Source organism: Anopheles maculipalpis, chromosome X (assembly GCF_943734695.1).
Source record: "Anopheles maculipalpis chromosome X, idAnoMacuDA_375_x, whole genome shotgun sequence".
Taxonomy (NCBI): Eukaryota; Metazoa; Arthropoda; class Insecta; order Diptera; family Culicidae; genus Anopheles; species Anopheles maculipalpis.
This window is the reverse complement of record NC_064870.1, coordinates 6,939,523-6,966,926: the sequence shown is the minus strand read 5'-3', so window position 1 is coordinate 6,966,926 and position 27,404 is coordinate 6,939,523. Positions and strand designations below refer to the sequence as shown.

Sequence of the window (27,404 nt, the reverse complement as noted above, 5' to 3'; positions counted from 1 at the left end):
CGTATAGTGTGGCGGCCGCAAATCTCTGTGTGTGTTTGATTTATTAGTCTAGACCTCACTGCACTGCACTACTTCTCGCGAAAGGCGAATCTCTCGGCTGTCTCGCGCGAAGGGATTTTGTGTTTTTTCTGTTGGGTTTTCCGTTTCTCAGTTATATTAATATCTTTCGCCCCCGCCTCGCCCTCCTCCTTCCTCCCACACACACACACACACACACACACAAACACACACAGAGACACACAGCAAACACTCGCCGTGTCTTTTGCAACACCCGCTGGTGCTCCCACATCACTTCCTCGCATCCATCGCTCCAACAAACAAACACGCTGGTCTCCCTTTGGTGTTCCTTCCTCCCGGTCCTACATACAGACACACTCGAACGCGCGTACGCGCTCTTAAGGCACACACTCGAAAGCGAAAAACGTTACGCACCGCACCCCGGTTCGGTTGCAGTTGCAGCCGCGCTGCCCGAACGCAGGACCAGAGCAGTGAGGACGCGCGCGCGAGTGTGTGTACAGTGAACGAAGCGAACGTCCGCGACGTGGTCGTCGTCCGTCGTCGTCGTTTGGTCAGAGCCCACCGTACGAGCGCTGAGCGGACGGGTTTGTGGCTAGCAGGGCATACACCGAATGCAGTTGCATGCGTCGCTTCCGGAGGACGGAGGCGCGATCACGGTGAGCAGCAAAGGAACCAGCAACCACCGCGATCTGGGTGAACGAAACCGTTGTTTGGGAGGGGGGGAGGTGCCCGTGTTCCTGAGTGTGCCAGAGGGAGGGAGTAGCGAACGCAACCGTTGTTGTTATTGTTGTTGTTGTTGTTATTGTTGGTGGTTGGATGGAGACGCGTCGCGGGTAGTGTGATACGCGTACGTTACGCCTACTAAGTTCTGTCAAAGGTGCTCTGTAAAGTGTTCCCCCAAAAAAAAAAAAAAGAACCGAACTCCCGGAGGTCGTCCGAAATCAGTGACGGCAGCAAGTAATCGCGCGCGCCATCAACGCGCAGGTGGTGGTGTTACGGACGGAAAAACCTGACCTCCGGTCCCGTAGTTTTTTTTCCGTTTTCCCCGGTGCATTGTGTCCTTTGTGCCCAGGCTCACCCACATACCCGTACAAAGATTTGAAAAAAAGAAAGAAAAAAAAAACACTTCAATTTCATCCAACGGTGTCATAAGCCGGACTACTTCAAGCCGTGCTCCAAAAGTGTTCAAGCGAACCTGCTTTTTCTGTGTGTAGATACTGGTTGGAGTTGCAGATGTAAGTGGACCGAGTCGAGTCGGAATTTCCCTCCCGTGGGCGCGCGTGTGTGTGGTGGCCCCTCCACCACTGGATGCCAGTGTACCCTGCCGCCTATACACCTCCAAACCTCTCCAAACAACACAGCACACAATCAACGTTCCGGAGCGCCCGTGTGTCCTTGGGCTGTACGGAGGAGACCGGAGACACCGCACCGACCAGAAGCACAGACAACGCGGCGCGGGTGATTCATTCTTGTCCTGCGTGTGTTGCGTCTGTGTGTCCTTGCGTGGTTCCAGCATCCACGTTTCCCGTCCATGTACTTGCTGTCAGGGGACGGGTGTCGCGTGGATACGGTACATCTTCGTACCAATCGTACCAACCAGCAGCCAACGTACGTCGTGACGTACCCCATCCCGTCAAGCTCGGCGGGTCGCATCACACGTTTGCTGCACCGTGTCGGACCTGGCGCTCGTACAGCGCGGTCAGTTTGCCGCTGCCGGACTGCTGGATGCAGCCGGAGTGCCGCCCGGATACGAACCCGACCCAATCAGCGCGGCTAGCCCCGCTATGCAAAGGTAACTATGATGCAGGGCAACCCCCAGGACCCTAGATAGCTAGGTGGGAATGTGGGCAACGGGGGAAACGATGAGTGGGATGGATGCTGTGCAAAGTGGTTCGTGTTTGAGGCATGTTTACGCGTTACGTATTGTGAAGTTATCGCAAGACTTCCGGACATCAAGTAATGCCGCAATGTCCAGGAACAAAAATTGATTGCTTCTGTGAGTGTGTGTGTGTGTGTGTGAGTAGTGGTGCATGTGCATGCAGAGATGCATGTTTTGGTGACTCAACACCCCCCCCCCTCCCTCCCTTCTCCCTTTGTTTCATCTCTTCAACCCAGTCTTCGGATCAATTCGTCCGTCAGTGAGAATCTCGACGAAAAGTGACAGTTTGGAGAGATGAGCCAACAGCAGGAAGCGAAAAAACGTGCTCCTGCTAGTTGGATGTTGGATGGATGTTGTTTTTCTTGCTATTGTGTGACTGCCGTCCTTGCGGGATAGCGTATGTGTGCGCACGCGTGTATGTGTGCCTGTAAGTGTGTGTGTGTGTGCATTGTTGTTGGGATGTTCTTCGTGCTGTGCATACACGCGGTCGTACACGTATCGCGTCGTATCGTATGCGGTGTTGCAGATGCAATTTCGCCGTCTCTCTCTCTCTCTCTCTCTCTCTCTCTCTCTCTCTCTCTCTCTCTCTCTCTGCATGCGGGATCAGTTCGATTCTGGTTACGAAACTTCAGCGGTCAGCCGGCCGACCATGCACTCGTGTTGTGTGTGTGTGATGTTTTTTTTTCAAAAATTTCTCCTCCGTCCGCCATTAAAATCAACCGTTGCTGTTCGCAAACAACAGCGAAAAAAAAAATACCACAACCCTTGTAAAAATATTGTTTACCACTGTGCCATCAAAACAATGCACAGATAAAAAACACACACACACACACCTGAAAACACAATCGATCTTTTCGGCTTTGTAGTTTTGGCACGAAACTTTGTAAGCTGTATCCTGAAGAGGGTTGATTTTATGCACTTTTTCTTTGATTTGACACACACATGTGTGAGTGTGTGGGTGTGTGGATGAATGTAATTGATCTTTTTTCCTCTTACCTCTCGCTCGCGCACGCTTTTTCAACATGCCGCCACATGTACTGCATTCCGTTACACACCAACAACCCTCTCTCGCTTTCTCGCTCTACCACGTCGCCTAAATGCACGCACTTTTGCACTGCAGTGGGTGCAGTTTTTGCTTCTCATTCTAGCACACGCACACACCGAGCCACTGGCGAGCTGTGAAAAGAATGTTTTTTTTTGCAATAAATATTTGTTTATTTGTTTGTGTGCGTCCCCGTGGTAAGGTTTTCTCGCCCGCGGGACGGCAGAGCGACCGAAGAAGCAAAGGGAAGAGACGGGGGTGGGGGAGGGTGGAAATCGGCGAAAAACACAGCTAATGTACCAGCTTGCGTTCAGCAGTTGAGTCGGCGAACGATTTTTGCTGCTGGCGACGTACTACCAGCGAAGAAGATGGTGAGCGACGGACCAACAAGAGAGTGGGGGGAGGGCTGGGGTGGTGGTGGTGGGGAAAAACTGCAGCAATATTTTTCCTTGACATCACCGCCACCCGCGCGCGATGGGGGTTGAAAGGGGATGGGTTCGATAAAATACAACTAAAAAGAAGCTCCCTTAAAAGTCGAAATGTTCGCGAAAAATCGACGATAGTTCGACTGACCGGCGCGACGCCTTTGCTCTCGCTTTTTTTTTGCAGCACCCTCCCGGATACCCCCTTCCCGTGCTCTGTATTCCGGGATGTTATTTGGGAGGGGGGGGGGGGTTCGAGTTGTTATTTTGCGCCATCCGAGATCTCCCAGTTTTCGAACTGGTTTAGGTCAACGAAAGCCCCCGGGGGACTGTGACTATTTTCGTCCAAACGCGCCGTTTCCCCTCCCCCGCCCACCCTCTTTGCTTGGAGAGAAGACATCGCGAGGGAGGAGCGCACACACACACACAGAGCATGCAGTTGTTGTATGCGTGTGCGTGCTCGGGTGTAGGATCAGCTGATTTTAAGCCGTTCGATTCGGTCGATTCGAAGATTTGGAGCGGGATCGTTAAGAGCGCCAAGGTGCTGCAGGGTCGCTAGTCGGACATGTTTGTTTGGTTGGTTACAACTCGGTAGAAGACGAAAAAAAAAACACCAAGACCTCCGCCGTATTTGTTGCGTCTCCCTTCTGATTCGTTCTTACCTTCGTATTTTTTTTTGATGAAGGAACCCGAAAATAGACACTCGGTCGGCTCTGGCCTGTGACTGTGTGTGGAAAGGTGTTCGGTAGAAACGGAGGGCGAGGAAGGGAAGGGGCGGGTTGGGAGGGGTGTTGTAAGTGGCTTGATGCGGAGCAGATTGTGGCATGCATCAACACCACCTAACCACACCTGCGAACACGCGCCGCTCGCGCTAATATTTATGGCGGTGATGGCGAAAATCGTTCAACACTCAGTATCACCGATCCCAAGCGTTACTTCACCTAAGGTGCTCTCCAGATCGTACTGGACACGATACCAATGGTGTAACGAACTTCAGGTGCCGTCCCAACATGCGATGCATTGTTTTAAATTCGCACTCTAAGCGTTAGCTTCACGCATCGCACGAGAATTCGCAATTTTGAGGGCCAACAAACCTTGGTTTGAAGCAGAAAAGCCGGGAAGCCACTCTTTTTTTTTTTCTTTTGGCGCCGACTTCCGGTTGGCCGGTTGGTCAACGGTGTACCGCTTCCATTGAGGCGCCACCACTTGGCAAGTGCTCCAACCAAAAACACCCGGCCGGCTTTTGGCCACGGCCACACCGTTTGGCAACATTCCTACAGGTCGTCGCAGTTTCTCGGTCGCTATTCAAACTCAACCCAAGAGAGGGGGGGGGGGGGGGAGGAGAAAGAAGGGGAAAGAAGGAGCGATGAAAAGGAGGTCTGAGGAGTGGAGGGGAAGATGGAAACGCATCTAGTGTGTGTGTGTGTGTGTGTGGCGGGTAATGTCATTGTCTGGTACGGTACGTACGGCCTCGAAGCTGATGCCAAAGGTCGGCAGACGTGGCACACGCGGCGCACGAGACAGTTTTTGGCGGGTTTTCAGCGACCCCCTAAGCGACCCCGTAAGGAAGCCAGACACTTTCACAGAATGAATGGAAAGAGATTGGGTTTTAGGGTAAGCCGAAGGGTTGGGGAAATGGGATAGGAAATGGGGAGGGTTGAAAAGGTACGATGAAAGCGGGATTTAGTAAAGCTTGGGTGAGAAAGTTGATCTTATGGTTGTGGTGGTTCGCTTTCACGTGTCAGTTTCACTTCTCACGTATAGGTGGCGCTAATGTTTGCGAAGAGACCAAACCGTTGGCAGTTGCGACCGTTACAACAGTTGATGAAGCTGTGTGATGCTGTGTGTAAACAAATGGAAGAAAGAGCAAATATTATTTCTAAAGAAGATGAAATAGGACAATTCGGAAGGTTTTTCATTTTCCACAAGAGATATTATGTCTATTTGTAGTTGAAAAATCATCCAATCCAATGTTCGGCAGAGCGTTGGAACTTCCCGCAAGTTCGAATCTCCTTGACACTCTCCCTGGAGTAAGCCCTGTACGGTTAGTCTGGTCTACGTGGCAGGCATGCATAAATCTAGCTGGCCAACATCGAGACAGACACAACCAACGGAGTGGGACGTTCGACGTCAATGAGCAGCAACATAATTAATTCCTTGAGCTCTTGAGCGATACTCCCTGGAGGATTGTGATCCTAGCAGCGATGGAAAAAAGGGGTTTTTTTCATGGATGGAATCATTCCACTCGAAGCATTACATAACCTTAGATGGTTGGCATGGATTCATTTAATGTGTTATCAACGTACCCGCCAAGATTCTCAACACAAACTAGATCTTTATACTAGAAGGTATCTGCAACAGATGTCCATGTCCTCCATGCTCCAAACATATTAATTTAAGAGCCAGAACTGTTGCGAAAAATTAATCTTTATTATCAACTTAGTGCGTTCGCTTTGAGGAGATCCTCGGAAGAGTCTCTGCCGATTTCAACGAACGAAAGGGTAACACAGAGACGCCGATTTAAAGTCAATGAAATCTGACCAAAAGACGTCTTGAAGTCTCTGCCGATAAAGGAGATCCTTATCTCCATTTCAATATTGGGGGAGCACTAAATGCTGGAGACACTCATGACTATACAACCTCTGATCGACGGGAGAGGATATTCCTCTATTGATATCGCCGGAGATCCTTTGGAAAGATCAAAGTGCCAATTCTCTGCATAGTTTGCTTATAGTTAATTATCCACTTATGATTGTCACACGAATGTTCTGAACCAATTCCTTATAAATTATTATAAAGAAGTTCAGGAAGTCTTCTTCTTCTTCTTTGGCCAGCTCAAGATTGAGCACGTCGTTTGGACATGGCCAGGTCCCCAATCAGTTTCCAGGAAACTCGGTCTAGGGCTGCAGTCCTCCATCCACGGCTGCATCCGATCTCCGACAGGTTAGACTCCTCTTGATCCAGCCAACGAGCTCGCTGCGCTCCTCTACGCCTCGTGCCGAACGGGTCGCTAACGAGCACCTTCTTGGTGGGGCATGAGTCCGGCAACCTCATTACGTGCCCCAGCCAACGTATCCTTCCGGCTTTGACTACCGTCAGGATATCAGCACCGCGTGTGTTGTTGGACTCATCCGGATCGCATGAGTTCGTGGAGTCCGTAGTAGGGACGATTACCCTGAACAATGCGCCTTCGTATTTCGCTGCTTACATTGTTGTCCGAAGTTACGATCGTACCAAATTAGCAGAACTGCTCTACCTCCTCGAGATCGTCGCCGTCAACTGATACTCTGCTTCCGAGTCGGTCTCTATCACGGTCAGAGCCTCCGGCAAGCAAGTATTTTGTCTTCATCGCATTGATGCTCAATCCAATTCTATTGGCCTCGCGTTTCAGTCGGGTGTACGCCTCGTACACCGCCGCAGTTGTCCGTCCGATGATGTCGATGTCATCCGCAAAGTCAAGGAATTGGAGAGATCGGGTGAAAATAGTGCTCCGGATGTCGAAGCCCACGCTTCGCATGACACCCTCCAGAGCAATGTTGAACAACAAACAGGAGAGTCCGTCTCCTTGCCTTAGACCACAGTGAGATTCGAAGTTCAGGAAGTCTTGAAGCTTAATAATTAATATATTTTATGAGCAATAAGACTTAAGTCCTAGTGTATTTGTTCTAAGTGTAAAGGATACTAGCATACATGAGCAAAGCGCCTACAGGTATGCAATTTACCTTTAACAAATATTTTATTTACTAAAATGTCCGGATGTTAAGGAACCTCAAAAGCAATTCTTTTTTTAATACATCCCAAAAAGTAAGCGTCCTATTTCATTTCCCTTTTTTCCCTCCCTCTCTTTCTAGATCCGCTACGATGGATTCGAAGGCAACGATCAACAAGGGGAACTTTCTCTCACAGGTAAGTGTGCATAGCGGAAGTGTGTCTCCCGTACTGTGCGGGAGTTCGTGAGAAATTCTCACACATTGGCCCATACTAATCCAAAATTGAACTAACCATACTAATAAGCTTTAAATTAAAAGGCTCACCACTACACCCTCTAAACCTCATTCGCACTTACTCAGTTTTTCCTTTCAGCCAGGCGGACAGCGGGATCAAAATTTCTCAACAAAAATAGAAAAAAACAAAACAAAACAAACGCATTCGGTGACATATCCTGGATTCGCTTCATTGGCCCATTCCCTGCTGTGTGTCCTGTGCGTGTGTGTGTGTGTATGTGTGTGAGTTCCGAATGCGGTGTGCCGGGGCAAAGGTGTGAAGTGAGCTTTTACACGGGTGTTTATTTAAAAAAAAAAGATTGTTTGCTGCATGGTTCCAGTTTTGCTTTGATTGCACGCGCTAAACCGACACTTTTCCCACTGTTGCCGCTTGTTGGTTTGTTGGCAAGGGAACTTACCAACTTGAGAAGGACGCGTTTAAAGTGCGGATCGAAATGCCATTGTTTGCCCGAGTTAGGGACATTACAGTTGCAGTTGAGTTCATAAAAAGAGATTAACGCAACAATGGCCAGGAGCTGCTGGCGAGGGTTTGTTTCGCGTCAAGAGTCTTGCAGTAGGTGTCAAGAGCGGTTGGTGCTTTGTTATGTGTTTACACCTATGTGTTTGACAAAGATGTGTTGAGAAAATGCAATCAGTGCATTGTGCAGAAGCATTCGAGAAGCATTACAATTAATGATAATTAGTTTAGCCGTTTTAGGGGGCTTTAGAGAAGAATGGGAAAAATAATCCCAAAAAAAGGAAGATTATTGTTCATAGTTCGGATAAATTGAACCTTACTTTGAATATTAAACGACTAAAGGATATTACAAGTCCAGCCTTATAGGCCGCTTAACACTAATCCATTCTAATTAATTTAAAAGCTCGAGAGGTATTATTTCTAGTAGGGCTTATTAAGTGGGACCGACTAATTCTACTATGCGAAAACTGCTCTGCTATTCTAAAAAACTTTCATCGTTTAAATTTACCCCAAAAGCGCCAAGAAAACGTAACGCAATTGCCTACTTTTAGGCGTTAAGACAGTAAAGCAGTAAATCGTACAAAAATCGTCCTCTCATCCTTATTATTCTATTTGCATCGGTTTTCTAGACCATTTCATATGAAATTTTAATGCCACTAAATCTTATTGCTCAGCAATTCGGCCAGACCGTTCGATGGGAACAGAATTTAAGAAAAACTAATTTTAATTAATAACTGAAAAAAAATATTTTACTCGTCGATACGATAGAGGATCAGGTCAGATCATTGTATTAGAATGATACCCAAAAAATTCTTAAACAAACACTTATTTTTATCAGCAAAGAAAAATAGTCGACGTTTTTCATTTACAATGACGTACTTGTGTTTTGAAAGTTAAACAAATAAATGTTCTCAGCGTTACGGAGCAGAAGAAAAATAAAGAAAAGATGAAGGAGGAAGAGGAGGAGAAGATGGAGGAGGAGAAGAAAGAAGAAAATTTCTCTTATTTTACCTGTGCAAAATAAATATATTCATAAACTGTATACTGCTTCAAGTCATCCAATGACGCTTAAAAAATCGTTCTTATTGCCTACTTATAGGCGTAGTAACTAGATAACTAATAATTCAATAAAAAAATAACAACGCTTTAGTGAATCATAATTAGTAATGTAATTGTGTAATTGTGTAATTAGTTTGTTAGTATTTGTTGACAATTTAAGGTTTGCCTGTGTTTTATTCATATATCTAGGAATAGTTGTACAAGCCAGAATAAGCTCGAAAGCCGTTGGTATCGATAAAAATAAAGCAAATAATGAGCGATTTTTTAATTCTTCAATCCACTCCAATCCAATCCACAGAAGCTTAGATAGAATGTCATAGTAATGAGCATTATAAATATACAGATAAGAGACTTTGTTTTCTGGTTTATGAAAAAGCAAATGTAAAATATGTAAGGCACATTGCATACTTTAAGGAAAATTTCTTATATTTGATTTTATTAATTTTTTTACAGTAACTTTACGATTCATACTCGAAATATGAATTATTTTGTATTAAATATTCGTAAAACACGAGCTGAAAATGATGCTCCTTCCCTACTAATAGCAACTCGTTTGATAAGTTTTACTTTTTAAACGCAACATCAACCTCATTACACCATTAATTTGAACGGGTTTATCCCCTGTTCTCTTCCCATGTTCTCGCCCACCTCCCTTCTTCTCTCCAACATCCCCATCCTACACCTAGAGGCGAGTTTTCGCACGAGGCATTGGGGAATGCTCGGGCGATCGCTTAATCGCTGCTTCGTGCACGCGCTCGCTAACGCTAACCAAATTGTTATGCCTGCAATTGCTGCAATTAGAGCACGGTAAGGTCCACCGAGCAAGCATAACAACACGCACACACACACATATACAAAAACATACCTTTATGGCTTGTAGTCTTCTAAATTTTAGTTCCGTTTCGTTTGTAACGTTTATTTTTTGCTGTTGTGTGTATGTTGGTTAGGAATGGTTTTTGGTGTACCAACCGACACACACACACACGCACACGCACTGTGTGTAAATTAAAAAATCAATTTCACACCTCTTTTCTCTCTTTTCTCTTTTTGCCTACGTAACATCAGCAGGAAGATTTTCATCCCTTTATCGAAGCGCTACTGCCGTACGTGAAGTCGTTCAGCTACACCTGGTTTAATCTGCAGGCGGCGAAGCGACGCTACCTCAAGAAGCACGAGAAAAAGATGACCCACAACGAGGAGAACAAATGCAAACGAGACTTTCAGGTAAGTGTTGCTGCCTACGGTATCGGTAACATCGAGCAATGATTACTATCAGGACACCGATTGGCTCACAGGACGTCTGAAAGCCACTGGCCAACTGACGGCGAGCGGGCGAGCCTTCCATATGGCAGGCTCCGGTCCGCACCGAACAAACCAACCGACCCGTTCGGCCGCTGGCAAGTGTTTCATGTTACCGACGCCTCGGAGGCAATGTTTCGGGGCACCCAACTTTGTGAGATGATAGATAGGAGGCGGCCCCTTGCTTCGGTGCTGCCTAATAGATAGTATTAACGATGTTGATGATGTGGATGATAGACACTTTATTTGTCAAAAGTCGAGTGGCCTAACTTCGTTAAGGCCTTCACCCGTACCACGGCGCGTTCTTTTGCGGGGCAATCCTGCCGACGAACGAAAAGTCTGTCCAATCATTCCATTCCATCTTGACTCTAGAGACCGGGTTGACTGGTGGTGTAACCCGCCCGTGGGTTTTTGTTTGCCACACACACATACTCACGCACGCATGTTCGAAACGTATCAATGATAGCGCCAATTATTCAATTTATCTCTCTCACCAGTCACCGAGGCGTCGGATGTCGGAAAGGAAGGCTTTTTTTTGGGCTGCTGGAGAAGGCCTTAGGTAATCGGAGCGAGCGCGCTTTGGGAGGCGTCGTGTTACAACAACCCACCCGACATCTAATCTACGATAGGGCGATTTGTGTGTTTTTCTCGCAAAACCCAAAAAGTTAAAGATGGGCAAAAACCTCCGGAGGATTTTCCCTCCCCCTCCAGTTTAGGATTTTAGCACTCACACACTGGCGAAGTTTTGCTTTAATTGCGTTACCGTTCGACAGCTTCGAAGCTCGAAGAGAGAGAGAGGGAGAGTGTTTGTGTGTAGCGAAAAACCATCCCTTGTTGGATGGCTGTTTTTTTTTTCTTTCCATTTTCCCTTCTGCGCAGTGTGAGGGGTTCCTTGCCCTACCGGACGCCGATGTCCCTTTGATGTTGTGGCGGGAAGCCGTGATGCGTTTCGCCTAATTGCTTTATTAGCGACGCCCGGTTGCAACGCTAAGTAAATAACATTCTCCCCCCCCCCCCCCCCCCCCCCCCGGGGTTGCGCGTTTTAAAGCGGGCGCTCGCAAAAGCATTTATTTTCCAATTACGCGCTGGATGAAAGGCAATTTGCATGCTTTTAGGCGGCGCCCGGTACTGCGCCGGTGCTGCCGCAGCGGAGAAGACAGCAGCAAGGACTAAAGTGCTGAAGGAAGAAATTGACAGATTCTTGTTTTGCTGGGCGGTCGTACAGTGCGGGTGCGAGCATACTGTCATCCGTGCAGTCTCTGGGCACTGGGATGCTGGTGCGATGTACAGCGATCGATACAGCGGTACGCTCAAGCGCGCTCGTGTGTGTGTGTAGGTGTGCCTCGGGCGGTACAATTATCATGCCACCCGTAATGTTCCGTAAACGGTAGCAACATCCCTCTGGGGAGTTTGGCCGCCGACGGTACGTGCAAGGAAGCCACAATAACCGCTAATCATCGAATAATGTAGTGCGCCTAGATGCAGACTGCGTAATCCTTCAATCAATAGACTGACTGTTGGCAGACTCCCCTCCCCACCCCCCCTCCCTGGAGGCTGGATTAGGTCGTCCTAATCGGCTTGCAAACCGTCCGAGTCTGAAGAGATATTCGATGGGTGTGTGTGTCTGTAACACGAAGCCAATGCAATTGTGTGTTGCAGTTGGGAATAAAACTGCGCCGGAATTGATGGTGACATGTGAGCAGGAAATATCGCTGTACGGCTACTACGACCACTGACTGCTGGTGCATCCAGCACGGACCAATGATATCCGCCCGGTTTTTTGATTTATTATTGCATTGCTCTTCTAATGAAGACTTCTCTTTTGTAAGGGACAAACTTGCATCACGGGTTTTTATTTCTTTTTGAGGATTATCGTGCATTCATCAGAGTCGTCTGATGTCTATCAGGTTATCAGGTATCTTTGCCAAGAACGTTCAAAATATAGCGCTTTCGGAATTTCTTGAATGCCCAATATAGCCGAGGAACTGGCGGGCCGCCAGTTAGTGTATGCGACACCGGCACCGGTCTTCAAACGGCAGGACCGGGGTTCAAATCCCATCCGGATCGTCCCACCGTAGCGATGAGGACAGACTATCTATCCAACTACGTGGTATCGGCAAGTCTAGTAAGCCATCTGTTGCCAGGCGTGTCCTCTCAGAGGTCGTTAAGGCAGGGAGAAGGAGAAGTCGAGGAACTGAAATTGAAAATTTATTTGTAGCGTAAGCTTTATCCCTCAGCGAAGCAATGCGGTAAAGAAAGCTACCTCCTGACTATCAATGATAGTCAGGAGATACCTTCGAGTTTTGTAACTACAAGCTCGATGAGTTCTTACGATCCCGAAGACTTCATCAACACATGAAATTGAACGATATATTGCTCACAGATACGTCCGGTGATCTTCTACCGGGAACCAGATCTACCTAATGGTCTAGTCCCTCTAGTTCAATGAGGAATTTTCGCAACAATAAGCATGATTAAAGTGTACCAAATTTGCAAAACATATTTTGTCATGTGAGCTACATACCTTTAGGCGTTGATAAAAGATTTAGTAATGTTTGCATGAGGGCTAGTGTCCAGTGACGTATCATAATTGCCTTCTTGTTTTTCACACACACACACACACACCTTTCATAATATCCTAGACGGTCGGCTGGACTTAACAGCTTGTTTTACCAAGTAAAAGAATAAGGACCTTAATACCTTACTGCCCTTCAAGGCATTCTCCTCTATTCAGGACTTCATACGAAAAAACGAGAAAGATTACTGACAGGTCAAGTCTTTCAACTAATTTTGAGTGTATGTACTAAATATGGCCATCATAAGGTCACATCTGTCCATCTACATAAGCTATGATAAGCTAAAGATTTTTGTGGACTATTTTTTGTGATGTGATGTGCATATCTTTAGGCGTTCAAAACGTTCCCTCGTTTAGTATTCTTTCCATCTTAAGTCTCTCATCATCTAATAACATGCCTCATCTCTCCATACCTTCCAGAACGAAAATCCGGAAACGAAGCAGAAATGGGCCGCCCGGCTGCTGGGCAAGCTGCGCAAGGACATCACCCACGACAGCCGGGAAAACTTTGTGCACTGCATTTCGAAGAAGAAAACCTCCATGTGCATCCTGTCGAACCCGGACCAGAAGGGCAAGATGCGGCGGATAGATTGTCTCCGCCAGGCGGATAAGGTAACGTGTTGGATGTTTTTTGCTGTGGCAGAACACACACAAACACTGGGGGGCTTTTTTCTTTTGTTTGTTTTTCTTCTCGCAGGTCTGGCGACTCGATCTGGTGATGGTGATCCTGTTTAAGGCGATACCGCTCGAAAGCACCGATGGCGAGCGGTTGGAAAAGGCGTGCTTCTGCACCAGCCCGAGCCTCTGCATCAATCCGTACCACATTCAAGTATTAATCAAGGAGCTCGACCTCTATCTCGCCAACTTTATCAAGTGTAAGTGTAGCGTCGTGTACCTCGCGACAGTCCAGGACTTGAGGAGCAAGTGTCAGCAGTGGTGACTGTGGGGACAGAGTTTCGCGCCAAAACAAGCACTACTTAGGTTGCCTCACAATTAGAGGAGGGATGGGGAGGGGGGAAGGAGAAGAGAGGACTCGCGTGGCGAGGGGGGAGGCTTCCTATTTCCTATCCAGACATTTCGGAGATCCCGGGACTCGCTAATGGCCGCCGGCTTCTGATGTTTGCCGCTTGCTCTGCGAGAGCCTCATAGGGCGGATCCCGGCGGACGTTTTCTTTCCTTTATTTTCTCTCTCTCTCTCTTTCTCTCTCTCTCTCTCTTGTCTGTCGTTGCAGGGCCACTCATACAAAAGGGGATAAAGGGGGACCTTAAAAGCTAACAAAAACAACAAACTAATGTTTCGCCCAAACCGGTACCGGTAGCCGCCAGCCGTTGCCAATTCTTTTAAGATATCGACACTATGTTTAGATGATTTGACAGAAACCTTCTTCCTCAATTTGGCTGTGCGGGAGCGAGCGCCCTTTTTTTTTATTCCGGCCAGCTCGGCCCTTCCACCCCCCCCCCCCCCCCCCCCTCTCCTCCTTCCCCTTGTTCAGGGGGAGAGTCCAGGATTCGCGGCAAAATAGACGAGCCCGGTGCAGATGGAAACGGCGTGCCGACGGAGGCGATTATTATTACAAAGGCCTGATCGCCGACCGTGCCAACCCGCCAATCCGATCGATAGGCATCGGAAGAGATGCTGTGCGTGTGTGTGCAAGATCATTCCAAAAGCACGCGCCACTTCTTCTGCATGCTTCTTCACATCAGTTCTCTCACGGGCGCCTTTGATTTGCGTTTAGGTGTTTTCGTTCGGCTTTGATCGTGTTTTTTTTGCGGCTTTTAAAAATCAATTATCTATCGACTCCTGTCGCTGTGCGTGTGTGCGCTGTTATGCTCACATTATCCTCTTGTTTTATGTTGCGCCCTCTGGCTGCCTCGAGCCTCCACTGCACGCGTTATTGCTGTAGCCACGATGTCTTAATATTTATTTTCCTTCCTACACCTTTTTTTTTTTTGGTTCGCCTCGTCTGATGTAGTTTTTTTGTCGGGGTGGGTGTGGAGATGATGTAGGGAGGGGGGGGGGGGGCTCAGGGGAAGATACAGCAGGCAAGGTGTAGTGTGCACGAATGCCGGCATCATATGGACAAGTCGGCGAAGTTAAGTGATTTGAGGGTTAATAATAAAAAACAAAGAGCGCTAAGCCGTACCGACGGCCCAATAATCATCCCCCTTTTCTGTTGTTGGGGGAGGAAGGAGAAGATGAGGGTGGGGTGGAGAGGGGAGGGGAGTAGGGAAGGAGTGGTGGTCCCGTAGCGTCGGCATCACTTTCACTGAAACGATCAACACAAATAGAGTCGTTTTCCGGATCGGTTTCAATAAAGCAACAACAAAAAAACTTCTGCAGCCTCCCCCCCTTCCACCCTTGCCGTTTCCAAAACCCCCCGACCATTGCGGGGGGAGGAGGTGATCCATTTCCATCGGGTCGATTGACCACGTGATGGGAACACACCTCAGCATCTTCATTTCGTTTTGGATTCTCTCTCTCTCTTCCTTTTTTTTCAAGAAGAATCTTAAGAACTTGCCTTTTTTGGGCGATTTATCGAGAGAGCAAAGTGAAAGAATGATCTAACTTTTGTTTTTGAAAACCAGCCCGGAAACGGTCCGGAGATACGATTTTGTAACCCTCTGTCCGGAATTTTGTAACTTTGGGCGATGCTCGCTTGCAATCGCTAGCGCTAATCAATGGGAGAGAGAAAATAATGACTATAAAGAAGAGGAAAATTGAGCAGAAAAAGATTTGCACAAGTGTTTGCGCTACATTTTTTTTTAAAAAGTGTTTTGTTTCTTGGTTCATGAGTGATAGTTGAATCGGAGATCGTTTATTAGATTGTTTCTCGATGAGGCTGACCTGATTCCCTTCAGCTTCAAAAACATTTTAAAAATATTTATATATGATGTTTTCTTAGAATTTTAAACATTTATGACATTTTTAACAACTTATCAAACACTTCAGATAAATAATTTTACCGCAATGCTTTCGAAGCAGGATCATCCGATTCGATTACTTGAATTGTGCATTGTTTTCGGTTGAAAGTGAAGCTAGAGAAGTACATTTACACACTACCTACCCCTGAATGTAGACTAATCGCATTGTTTTTCTTTCATCTGTACATTTCTATAAGCTTCTCCGCTTCAATTTATTTCAATTAATGGCCGATGTTATACTTTTCTGTTGTTTTGTGAGCTTAAACGTTTCCACAGCACAGTATCACCTACGTTCTCACAAATGTGCTTGAAATGAGATTTGTAACGACATTCATACATATTTCTTTTAATCTTACTACAGGAATAGGCGAAACAAAGCATAATAGTTCATTTAAAACCGAATGTTTTATTGAAGCAGTTATAGCCTAAAAGTATGCAATATGTATTTTTATACTTTCTTGATTCTTGAAAACTTAATAGTTAATTTCAACTATAAAGTTTGCTGGAAAGAGTGTTCTAAAGTGGTATCAATTTACGTAAAATGCCGCTGAAGATAAGTAACAAAATTTACTTATGTTTACAGTTTATGTTATTGCTTATACTTGCCATAATAAATTACAATCTGAATAATGCAATTTAAGAATATTTCTGTAACATTTTCTTTTTTCAATTGGAGAAAAGTTAGGAATACTTTACTGACTATCTGATTTAAACGCAGGAGACTGAGGAATAGAAATATTTTTTCATGAAAAAAAAACAGTTAAAAAACGTGAAAGTATACAATAAGTAGCACTTCATTTTGTTTAATTGATAATTTATAATTTTTATTTCTGTTTTACTAATGATACCAGAAGCATTCGATTGTGTTATTGCAAAAAAATTCTCAGGAGTCAAGACACGTAAAGATGGTAATGTTAACTACAATTGTAGCCTAAATATATGCAATGCTTAGAGCAAATTCTTCAGTAGAAAAGCTGGAATCAATATTTAAAGATTGTCCCCTTAAAATAATCATCAAATGGTCGCTAAAGCTGTTGTTTGAATATAAGAACAAAAAATCCTAGTAGCCTGAATGTATGCAATGGAAAGTAAATAATCGCTTAGTAAACTTATTCTTTCATTGTTCCAACTGTCACAACACAATTCAGAGTGGCGTTATAGAAACATACATACAAACACAAGCATGGAATCCACACTAATCGTATTTACCAGCAAGCGAAACAAAACACAAAAAGGCCTCAAACAATCCCATCCCACCGAGAGCAGTGGAACAATGTGCCAATGATCTAATTGATTAAGATATGGGTTTTTGTGTGCGCGCGTGTGTGTGGCGTTCGTGTCAAACAACGGCGAATTGTTTCAACCATTAAAACAGTCCTTTGCCGAACGAAAGCGAATGAGGCAGTAGCGATAGAAAAGTGCCTTTCTTGCACCGTCATGGTGCTGCATGCGGTGTGTGTAGGGGTTGGAATGCTCTTCTGATGTTTCTCTTCCCTGCGTTGTACGTCGCTGCAACATTGCAACAACAGCCATTAGCCGCACTTTGCCGCGGTACACATCCCGTCCGCGAATTTTACCGACTCATCCTTGTCGGTGTAGCTTTTTTGTTGTTGTTTTAGACCCAAACCAAGACACTTCAAACACGTCCGGCACAAACAATGACGCCGTGTGTTTGTTGTTGCGGCACTAAGTGCTTCTTTACGTACAGGACCACGCCCCTGTGAGGTCCGAAGGATTTCACTTCACATTCTCACACACAGGCACACGCATGCACACACACGAAGACCAAGAGGACCACACTTTACTGACACCTAAGCGCGAACTAAGAACCTCGGAAGGAGCTCTATTTTGTCTTCGCCACTGAGTAATGTTTCTTTTTCAAATTTCTTCTCTATTTTCATACCCTAAACCCCGATGCCTTGATATGCCCGGTAACTGGATGGATGTCGTCCGCAGGCTTCAGGTAAGCAGCAGTCGTCGGCATGTCTTAATCCGGCTTCGCTAATTTCTCGGGTTGTGTGCTCGGAGTTGAGCGGATTAGGCAGCTTCCCTCGGGACTCGGGGACCAGTGGACAAAGGCAGACTGGTCGAACAAAATAAGCAAAGCGAGACAAGATTGGAAGTGTGCATGATACATGGGCTTAGCTTAATTACATTCGAGGAAGTGGATGACTTCCGTTTTGCAGGGTAAACTGCAAAGCAAAAAAATTGCGAGAAATTGGAAGTTCGAATCGAGCGCTCCAAAATCAAGTCTAGAAACTGTCAAGGGAAATGTTGTTGCCTTGGTGTCATCCACTTCCAACACTAGTATAAATTCCACAATATTTTGACAGCTGTCAAAATGAAAATATTCAATGTAAATGAACTGCCAAATGTCTTAACTTTAACTCTTTCTCTCTCTCTCTTCGTAGTGATGAGGAAAATCAAAGTGAAAAATCGCACAACAGCTCGCGCAAATTTTCCAAAACCACCTCCAACAACAAGGTGTTCAGCTACGACTTTATCGCACCGACCGGTGTCTTCACCTCGTCCGAGCTGTGGAGCATTACGCAGGGTAGGTTTGTCTGTGCAAAGCGTTTTTCCATACATCACAGCTTACATTCCTTAGCTACTTTAATCATTCGGACCGTATTCGGTGACACTTGGTTGTTGATATTCTGTGTACACAAAGCTGAGCATAGCGAAACCTTGCACTATTGAAACTGTGGGGAATTGGGGCGAATGTCTCTTTGCAGCTCTTTTATTTTCTTTACAGAAGTCCAGACGCTTGGGATGAAAACTTCACGTGGACTTCTTCAAATTACAAGATGGATCACTTTTAACATTCTAATTCTGTTTCTCTTTCTCTTGTGTTTTCACTGTATCCTTCCGTTTTCGTTGGTGGAGCGTTGGAGAGGGCCAGTTATTCTGGAGATGTCGTCTAATGATGATGTTTGAAACGCAAAGCTTCCGAATATGTCCCGACGGGCATAACGCATTCATTGGAGCTACCAGTTCATTCGAAATCCTACCGCACATCACAACAAACAACGTAATAAAAACGTAATCATACACTTTTGCAAGGAACTTCATGTCTTTTCGGTTGAAGAATTTCGAAGAGGAAGGTGATCCGAAAATAAAACTGGTTTTTGAAAGAAAGGAACCTTTCGGATGTTCTTTTTGTTGGCCACAGTCACACTAACAATCACTCGTTAACACACACACACACAAACACACACACACAAGAGCACAAACAATGAAAGAAAACACTCAACTTTGTAGTTTTTTTTTGTGGAGAAGGAATAAGGTTAATAATATTTTGTTTCGTTTTTTTTTACGATTTATCCAATGTTTAGCCTGCGTTGGCTAAGTAACAAGACTTGGTGTGAAGCATATACATCAATATTTTTATATTATTGGGACATAGGGATGACGATTCTTGCTCGTTGATTTATAAACAAAATCCCCCCTCCAAAAAAAAAGACAACTTCAAGTCTGATGCTTCTACGCGAACTTTAAGGACTCTCGAGGAATCGAGGAAGGATTAACACACATTATCTGGACATTGGAAACGAATATCGGGAAGCTGTAGCTCTTCTCATCTACCTCCTACTGTTCACATGCACTTTCACATCCTCTGAGCCTGAGCAAGGTGCCTCAATATCCGGAGAACACGAACCTGGACAAAAGGAAGCCTTAGCGGAGCAGGAAAATTCCCCTGCCTCTCGTTCACAAGATGAGGAGGAGGGGAAAGAGGAAGGAGGCGGGTGGGGGGGGGGGGGGGGGTAGAGGGAGAGTGGTAAAATTAATCAACCAACCAACCAGCCAAAGGATACATTACCGACTCCTCCGTACACTGAATCCTAATCCTTCTTTTGATATCGAAATTAATTTTTTTGCCCTGAAGCGAATGCCACACCTCAGTCGCGGCTGATGGAGCGCACTGTAGGGTAGGGAAGGGAAGGCGGGAAACCAAGAAATCGGCTTACGGTTATGGGCATGTTGCCGTGGGTGAATAGGTGGCTTTTCATTCTAATTGTTTGATATACTTTATAATCCCGGGCTTGGTAGTGAGAAGGGTGGAAAATAGGGGAAACATTTTGCCTCCGGGGAATAGTCGGTTGGTAGTGTTAAGGTTTGCTTGGGAAGAGGGTTGATCCTATTACATCGGTTTTTCCGCTGCAAGTTTTTTTCTTCTTCTTCCTCCGGATCGTTTCACATCAATGGCTAACAGTCACATTCAATAAGCGCGATTTAATGTTCGCGTCGTAGTTTAATATACATGTATAATATTTACGAAGTTATGCCGCGCACACACACACACATTCCCTCTGTCTTGCTCTCATATTTTGGCTCTTACGAAGGGGTAAAAAGGGGTGGAAAAAGGGGGAAAGAAAATTGGGAGATTGAAGGAAAAAAACGGCTGGGTTTCTTATCCAGCGTCTTCACTCGAGAATCGAGTGATTGATTTTCTTCTAGATCACCCATAGAGATGCATAGGGTAGATTATCCTGGTCACGGCACCAGTATCCTATTTGCAAGTGATAACAGACCTTGCTGGAGGATGAATGGGAACGATAAATGGGATATTGGGGATTTTTTTTCTGTTTGGAAGTTATGAAAGCGTTACTCATACTTGAGATCAAGGACATACTTTCTCTCTCTCTCTCTCTCTCTCTCTCTCTCTCTCTCATACGCACACTCTCAGTAGATTCATTGATGGGGTGTTTTACCGCCGGTCGATTGATTTGGTACCGGGCTCGTCTTCGGTCCGGCCAGTACGAGCGCCTGTGACGCATGGTACGGTGGCAGCGGTGATGGGCTCTGGCTAGAGCTGGCAGGCGAGCAGAGGCGGGGCCGCCGCAGCTCGTACGGTTCCCGGTCGTCCGCACCGTCGTCCGGTCGGAGCAGCGACTCGACGTCGAACTGCCGTTTGCGCGAGAAGCTTTCCATCGTGTTGCGCATGATGATGGCCGCAGCCGTTGTTTGATGATGGTGGTGATGGTGATGGTGATGGTGTTGATGTTGATGATGGTGCTGATGGAGATGTTGCTGCTGCTGCTGGTGATGGTGCAGGAGGGCGGCGGCTTGATGCTGGTGGTGTAGATGATGATCCACCGGATGACCACCGTCACCGCCGAGCCCAACGAGCGTCAACTTCCCGGCGGAAGATGTTGTTGACGGGGGAGGGGGTGGTTGGGGCACGGCTCCACCACCACCACCACCGACAGCGGCGGCGGCTGCGGCCGCAGTGCTAGAGCTGGCGGCGGCAGCGGCGGCGGCTGCTGCCGCTGCTGCAGCTGCAGCGGCGGCCGCCGCCGAGGTAGCCGTCGCCGATGCACTCGAACCCGGACCGAGATAGAGTGCCGGGTTGGCAAGCACCGGATGGGGCGGTAGTACACCGGACGCACCGGACGCGGCATGGCCGGACGGGCCCTGCTGGGAGGATGACTGGGGCGGTGAGCTGATTGCGGGAAAGAACTGCCGGGGGCTGCTGTTGTCGTAGATATCGTCGTCCGAGGTGAGACCCATATGGCGGCGCACTTTGCGCTGTGCCTTCCGGCGCCGGAAGTCACCCTTGAGGAAGTCCTCCACATTCGCGGGATGAACGGCCCAGTAGTGGCCCTTGCCGTGGGCACTGCGGCCCGCCTTGATGAAGCAATCGTTCAGCGAGAGATTGTGGCGGATGGAGTTGCGCCAGCCAGGGCCACGGCTCCGGAAGTACGAGTAGTTGTCGAGGATGTGCTGGTAGATGTCGGACAGGACGAGCTTCTTCTCCGGCGAGCTGAGGATCGCTATCGCTATCAGTCCGATGTAGCTGTACTGGGGCTTCGGTGCCTGGGAGGAGAGTTTGCTTGCATCGGCTAGTAGGGCGCTGCCTGCGGCGGCTGCTGCTGCTGCGGCGGCGGCCGCTGTCGCCGCATCGACCGGGTTCGGCGGGAGCGATGGTTTGAAGAACCGGGACAGGGTGCGTGTGTCCGCGACAAAGTTACCATAGTTGAAGAACTGATTCGAGCGGAAGCGCTCCACCATTGCGTAGTTGTACAGCTGCAAGCTGTACTGATCGAACTGCACCAGATCCGCACACACGTTCAACATGTTGGCAGGGGTCCTCACAGAATCTCACCGAGTTTTTTTTTTTTTTTTGGTTTTGCCTCACAACACACAAATACCTCACAGCACACAGGAAGACGAGCTGCTGGGAGCTGGATCACTTGATTGTTGGTTGTTTGTTTGCGAATCGAATTGATAGCCTCGCTAGAACACGTTGCTGGAGCACCCTTAGCACAGACACAGACGCTCGTACACACTAGATTTGGACACACAGCTTCACCTACACACTTGGGCAGAGCTTCGAACAAATCTCGATCGTTCGGATAGCCCAAAACACGTCACACTCCGCACCGTACGCAGGATACGCGCGATCTAACACAACCCCGGGACTACCCGGGTCGCTGTGGCCCGGGCTATGCTCGGCCGTTTTCCAGGGCTAGAGCGTACGGAAGGGAGGCGACGCGGCGTAGGGCCAGAAGTGCGAGACGAAAACAAACATTAGAGTAGAGGCGAAGCAACAACAACCCCAAGAGAAGAGAGGCAACAACAATAACAAAAAAAAACAAAACACACACACACAAACACGGGAAAAACAACAAACCAATGAACTGCTGCCAAACAGCTTCCAGAATTGCACAAACATCTCGCTCTCTCTTTCTCTCTCTCTCTCGCGCTCTCTCGCTCTTAAATTTTCTTTCTTTCGTTCAACAATCAAAAGCTCTCTTTCGCGCTCTCTCTCTCTCGCAATCTCGCCATCAACGTGGGCACCCTTTTTGTTGCCCTTGCGTGTGAGTGCGACGGCGCGATAAAACTGTATGTATGTGTGTGTGTGTGTGCGTATGTGTGTCCATGTTTTTGGAAAATATTTGCGCAAACAAAGCGCAACAAACAGCAGATACGCGCTTCTGTACACGGCCAATCGCGAAAGGTACGGTTGGGCCACGCCCTTCACACACACACACACACACACACACACATATTCGCGCTACTGCCACAGTGAACCTACGGGTGGTGTAATGTATGTTTTTGTTTGGCGTGTACATAAACATAACCACAACACGATAAGAGGTGGGGGAAAGTGAAGGGGGGGGGAAAGTGGGGAAGGGGGGAAAAGTGGGGAAGGGGGAAATGGTGGATGGTGCGAGGAGAGGTGACGTTCCATTTGACGAAACATGACGGGTAAAACATAGCAAATTATTTTAAAACATTCATCATTTTGTCCCCCCACCCCACCCCCTCCCTCTTTCCCCCATCCCTTCTTCCCCTGCTTGGTTTGGTCCTCTTGTTGCTTGGGTGCATGATGTGCTTGGTGCCCCGGAGTCTGGCACTTTTCGTACGGTCCGCAGCTGCCACCGAACGGTGCGTGTCCTTTGTGTGGCTGAATACAAAGTTTCAACCGTTGGCTTTTTGCATCGCCCGAGCACTCACCGCTCACCAGTGCTTCCATCATAACTGTCACACAGCTGTCAGTCGGTCGGTCCGTAGCGCTATTCGCTGCTGCCTAATGTACACAGCACAGGCACATATATGGGAACGCTCGAACGCAGCCGAGAGAGATGGCGGAAAGGGTGTAAAAAGCGGGAGGGAAGGGTGACAAATTTAAACAGCCTCCTCCCATCACTCGTTTCCACTTGCCCGTCCCGACCCGTCGCTAATTTGTTAATTATTTGCACGAGCTGAAGCGAGCTTGTGATGCCTTTGTGTGCCGCGTGGCTGTAATTTTGTGCTGTGTGAAGGCCGACATTTTGCAATTCTCGTGGAGGTTCAGACGTTTTTTTTGTTATTGTTGTATAAAGCAGTTAAGTGTTATACAGTGACATTATTTAATTGTTAATACGCTAATTTGCAAACGCTGGCATTCTTCAAAGATATTCTGAGATGAACTAGTAATGTTACAGCCATGACTTGACTCAATTTATTGGACGAAATCCACTGCTTCACTTCATGGTGAGCATTGCTAGCTCATCCAGGAAGCTCTTCAATATATTAATTCTTAAGAAAGTTCTCTTGTCCATGAATTCTGTATAGCATCTCGTGTAAAGAAAGCCTTGAGAACTTGTATATTAAACAGGTTCCAGGATGAGCTAGCAAATGTCCTTAGACCTTTCCTTGCACGAGATGCTAAATAGAATTCATCAGCTAGGATTGCGTGATGTCCCAGTAAGGTGTGAACCATATGCTAGATGCTGTTCTGAGGATAAATTGGAACAGAGTTCAGGAAGAACCTGGAATCTGTACCCCTTTCTCGATGCTGTTCAAGTGGAATCTTGGATGCCATTGTTGAAGTGGAATCATTTAGAGGAATTAGAGGGCGATGATAGAGGTGTCGGTCTTCACAGGGTAGGACCGTGACCGTTATAAAAGCCAATAAGCCATTAGATGGCCGCCGATGGCCTAGAAGTCCATTAGGCCAAAAAGAAAAATCTGAGTCCATCGTAGTCAAAGAGTAGAACTTCTCGAAAAAACCATTTTTTTTCGTGGTTTTTTTTAGAATTTTAAGGTTCCTAACAAAAGGAAATGTAATACAGAGCACAGAAATCTACAATATCAAGTTCATTACATATCTAGAGTACGCTAGGCAAACTGAGGAAATGTTGGGGAGATTTGGAGCTTGCAAGATGGCCTCGTACTTATCGATCAACATCAATAAATCGTTATATTTGACTTGATATTTCTCATTATGGGATGATAAGACCGTGCCCTTGTTTTCTACCTTATCGTTGAAGTAATGGCAAAACTTGCTGTCAACACAATGTTTATAAAATAATGAAGAAAACAATTCTTAAAATCAATCTTCATGAAGCAAACGAGTTTCACTGACGATCCGAAATTCGCATCGTAAAACTTTGTTGACCAATCAAGGACCAAATAAACCTTCATTACATTACTCTTGTTCTTTTAATTTTCGATGGTTCTTTTCATTCGGAGGCCGTCTCTAATGTCTTGGACTTTGTTAAAGACCCTCAAATAGCCTTTGCACACAATCGACAAAGAGGGCATCAAAACGAATGTAGCAAACGCAGTCTTCAATAAAGCTGAAATGAATAAAAATATTAAAAAAAAAATGATGGAATTCTCGTAATGTTTGGGAACTCCCGGCTGTATGCAAATACACATAAACAACTGATAACAACAAGTATTGCATACTAACAGGCGCTACAGATAAAATATTAAATTATTACCTGAATTTCGACAGCTTCATCGGTTCTAAATCGAAAAGATAAGACAAGGGAATAATTAAGCGCATAATCAACTAAAGATAGCGCTTATTAGATGGTTATTACCTGTAAAATAGAATTGCAACTAACACCTAATGAGAGCATTGCTTGCATTACACCCATGTCAAGTAAATAGTATACATTTAGGCTGTTTTTTTCACAAAAGCCGCTTAAAGAGATGCTATAAGCGTGCAAATGCTGTCTTTTGTGTCAGTTTTCCACCGCAGTTTTCCCCATTAGAGTCTTCAAACGAGTTTCATCGATGGCAAACACACGCGCGCGTTATTTTCAAAACATTCGCCAAAGCAAAAACCTCGCACGGTTTGGTTATCTTGCGTTAGCGGACCGAAAACATCAACGGTGGACTAATTTTCCTGTCGGTTTTCAACCCCGAATTTTCGGTAACCGGTTGGGTAAGCTGATTAAACCGATAGGCGGACGTACGTTTCGCGTGTCCGCCCACAAATGGGCGACACGAATCGATTGGATGTTGTTCTTTTTCGGGCTCAGCGGGGGCCCCGTGGCCCGGACATCCGGCATTTGCCAGCGGGGCCTTCGGTGCGTCGAGCTGCTTGCGGAAGCTGCTCGTCAATTTTACGCGCGTGAGCATCTCGACGAGCGTACCGAGGCGACGCCATTGTTCGGAAGGGCGCCTGAATGACTTCCCCATGCACACCCCCCTGGATGTGGTATGACGCAACAAATTGCAACGCTCATCGGGGTGTGTGTGTGTGTGTGAGTTTGAAAGCGTTCGGCGGATCCTGTTGGAAAGATAGAAGACAGTCGCGAAGGAAGGTTTCTGCCCTCCTTCGTTCAGCTGTTCAGCATTCAGCCAAAGGGAGGTGAAGTAACATGCAGCCGACCTCCACCAACACACGCGCCATTTTGCCATTGTTCTAACCATTAATTGGCACCCTCTATCACGCTGTTACGATCACATTTACTTCCTATTAAATGAGTCTTGCCGGGTTGCCGTGTTGCCGGAGGTAAGTGCTGTGAGAAAGATAAGGAAGGAGAGATGAAATTCCGGAGCTGTACAAGAGTTGTGATCCGCTGGGAGGAGGTAGTGGAGCAAAGCCAAGTCACCGTAATGACGATGACGTTGAATGTTTTTTTCCTAATGAAGCCACTATGAAGAGCGTTGCATTAGGGAAATAGACAGCGAAGGAAGAAGAGAACGATCAGACTGAGGAATTGAAAAGAAAAAAAAAACAACAGAAGAATTGCTTTTGTTGCCCTTTAGTACTCTAAAGCATTTGAAGCTGTTGTTGTTACTTGCGTTGGGAGCAAAAAAGCAAACGTTAGCTCGTAGCTCGCTTGACAGCTGTACGGAAGCTGTTTCTTTGTTTTGTTTTGTAGCTGCGTTGCGGTGGCAATGGTAATGATTCGCACGTGTCCAATCATTATCCAAAGATACAGAGAGAATTGGTGTGAAAGTGTTTATCAAAATGATGTAGATGGCGCTGCTAGCTAAAACCCTCAATGGTAGCCATCTTGTTCTTGAGGATGCTCCAACAAACCGAGGCTTGCAGGACGGACTTTGCTCTGGATCAACTGGTGGTACGTTTCGTGTTCCTGACACACACACACACTTTCTCGCCACTCTACCGGTGTGCAAATATCAGAAACCGACTCTACCAACGTATCATGACTCCAAGCTGTCACATCGAAGCTCCCAGAGTTCGCTTATGCTCCACATAAGAGTACCCATCCCGAGTCTCGCTAGAAGGACGAGGGGATGTGTTTGCCCAACGCCCGCCAAAAAGACCTCCATCAGTCACCACTTCAAACCATCCCCTTGTCTCTCGGTGTGTGTGTGTGTCTGCATATCACCGGTTTACAAGTGCTAATGCCACAGTACAAGGTCTGAAAAAACCGCAAGATTGTTTACCTTTTGTGTCCAGCGCGTTTCGCCTGCATTCGATCGCGTACATGTTTACCGTTCGTTTCATCGATCGACACGGTTTGCCGGGTTTGCTGCAGCCTATGCAGAGGCGGTGTCACTTTTGCTCGTGAAATTGATCACCAGACATACAGCCCTGCGGCTAAGTGGTGGGCTAAAATAGGGGAGCTGGCTTCATAGTTAGGCTGCTGTTGCTGCTGCCGTTCCGTGGAGTTGAAGTGTTGATTTTTCGAAAAGGGAAGGAACAATACACACACGCACACGGCGATATTGAACGCTAGTGACTGCGGGAGTCACTGGCAGGGGTTTTCAAGTGGGCGAAGGAGAGGCTTCGAGGATTTGTTTACTTTCAATCGACCACCCGGCGGAACCGAAGACGTTCCGAGTGTGATTATCCGGCCGTCAAGTGTCCGGCTGCTCCGCTTCTTCGCGAGCTGGCGGTTTCCCAGGCGAGGAAAGGTAAGGACACCGGGACAATGAGACGAGCGTACCAGAACGTCCAACCGAAGGGGCCTTTTTATGCTGCGTTTGCAATCGTCGCTGTGCGGTGCGCTGGAGTGTTTGGAAAATATT

General features: G+C 46.8%; 2 protein-coding genes across 2 annotated transcripts; one reads left to right on the top strand and one right to left on the bottom strand.

Annotated features, from left to right (window-relative positions):
• Positions 1 to 1,691: 1,691 nt before the first annotated feature.
• LOC126562989 (nuclear factor 1) lies at positions 1,692 to 18,377 on the top strand. Its single transcript, XM_050219599.1, has 6 exons — positions 1,692 to 1,810; positions 7,213 to 7,267; positions 9,947 to 10,105; positions 13,176 to 13,367; positions 13,453 to 13,644; positions 18,096 to 18,377. Exons 1-6 carry the CDS (start codon positions 1,803 to 1,805, stop codon positions 18,375 to 18,377), a joined length of 888 nt encoding a protein of 295 aa, XP_050075556.1. The 5' UTR covers positions 1,692 to 1,802.
• A 1,992-nt stretch (positions 18,378 to 20,369) lies between these two features.
• LOC126557725 (forkhead box protein L2) lies at positions 20,370 to 21,755 on the bottom strand. The gene has a single exon (XM_050213603.1). The coding sequence runs from the start codon at positions 21,753 to 21,755 to the stop codon at positions 20,370 to 20,372; it is 1,386 nt and encodes a 461-aa protein (XP_050069560.1).
• Between the last annotated feature and the right edge of the window lie 5,649 nt (positions 21,756 to 27,404).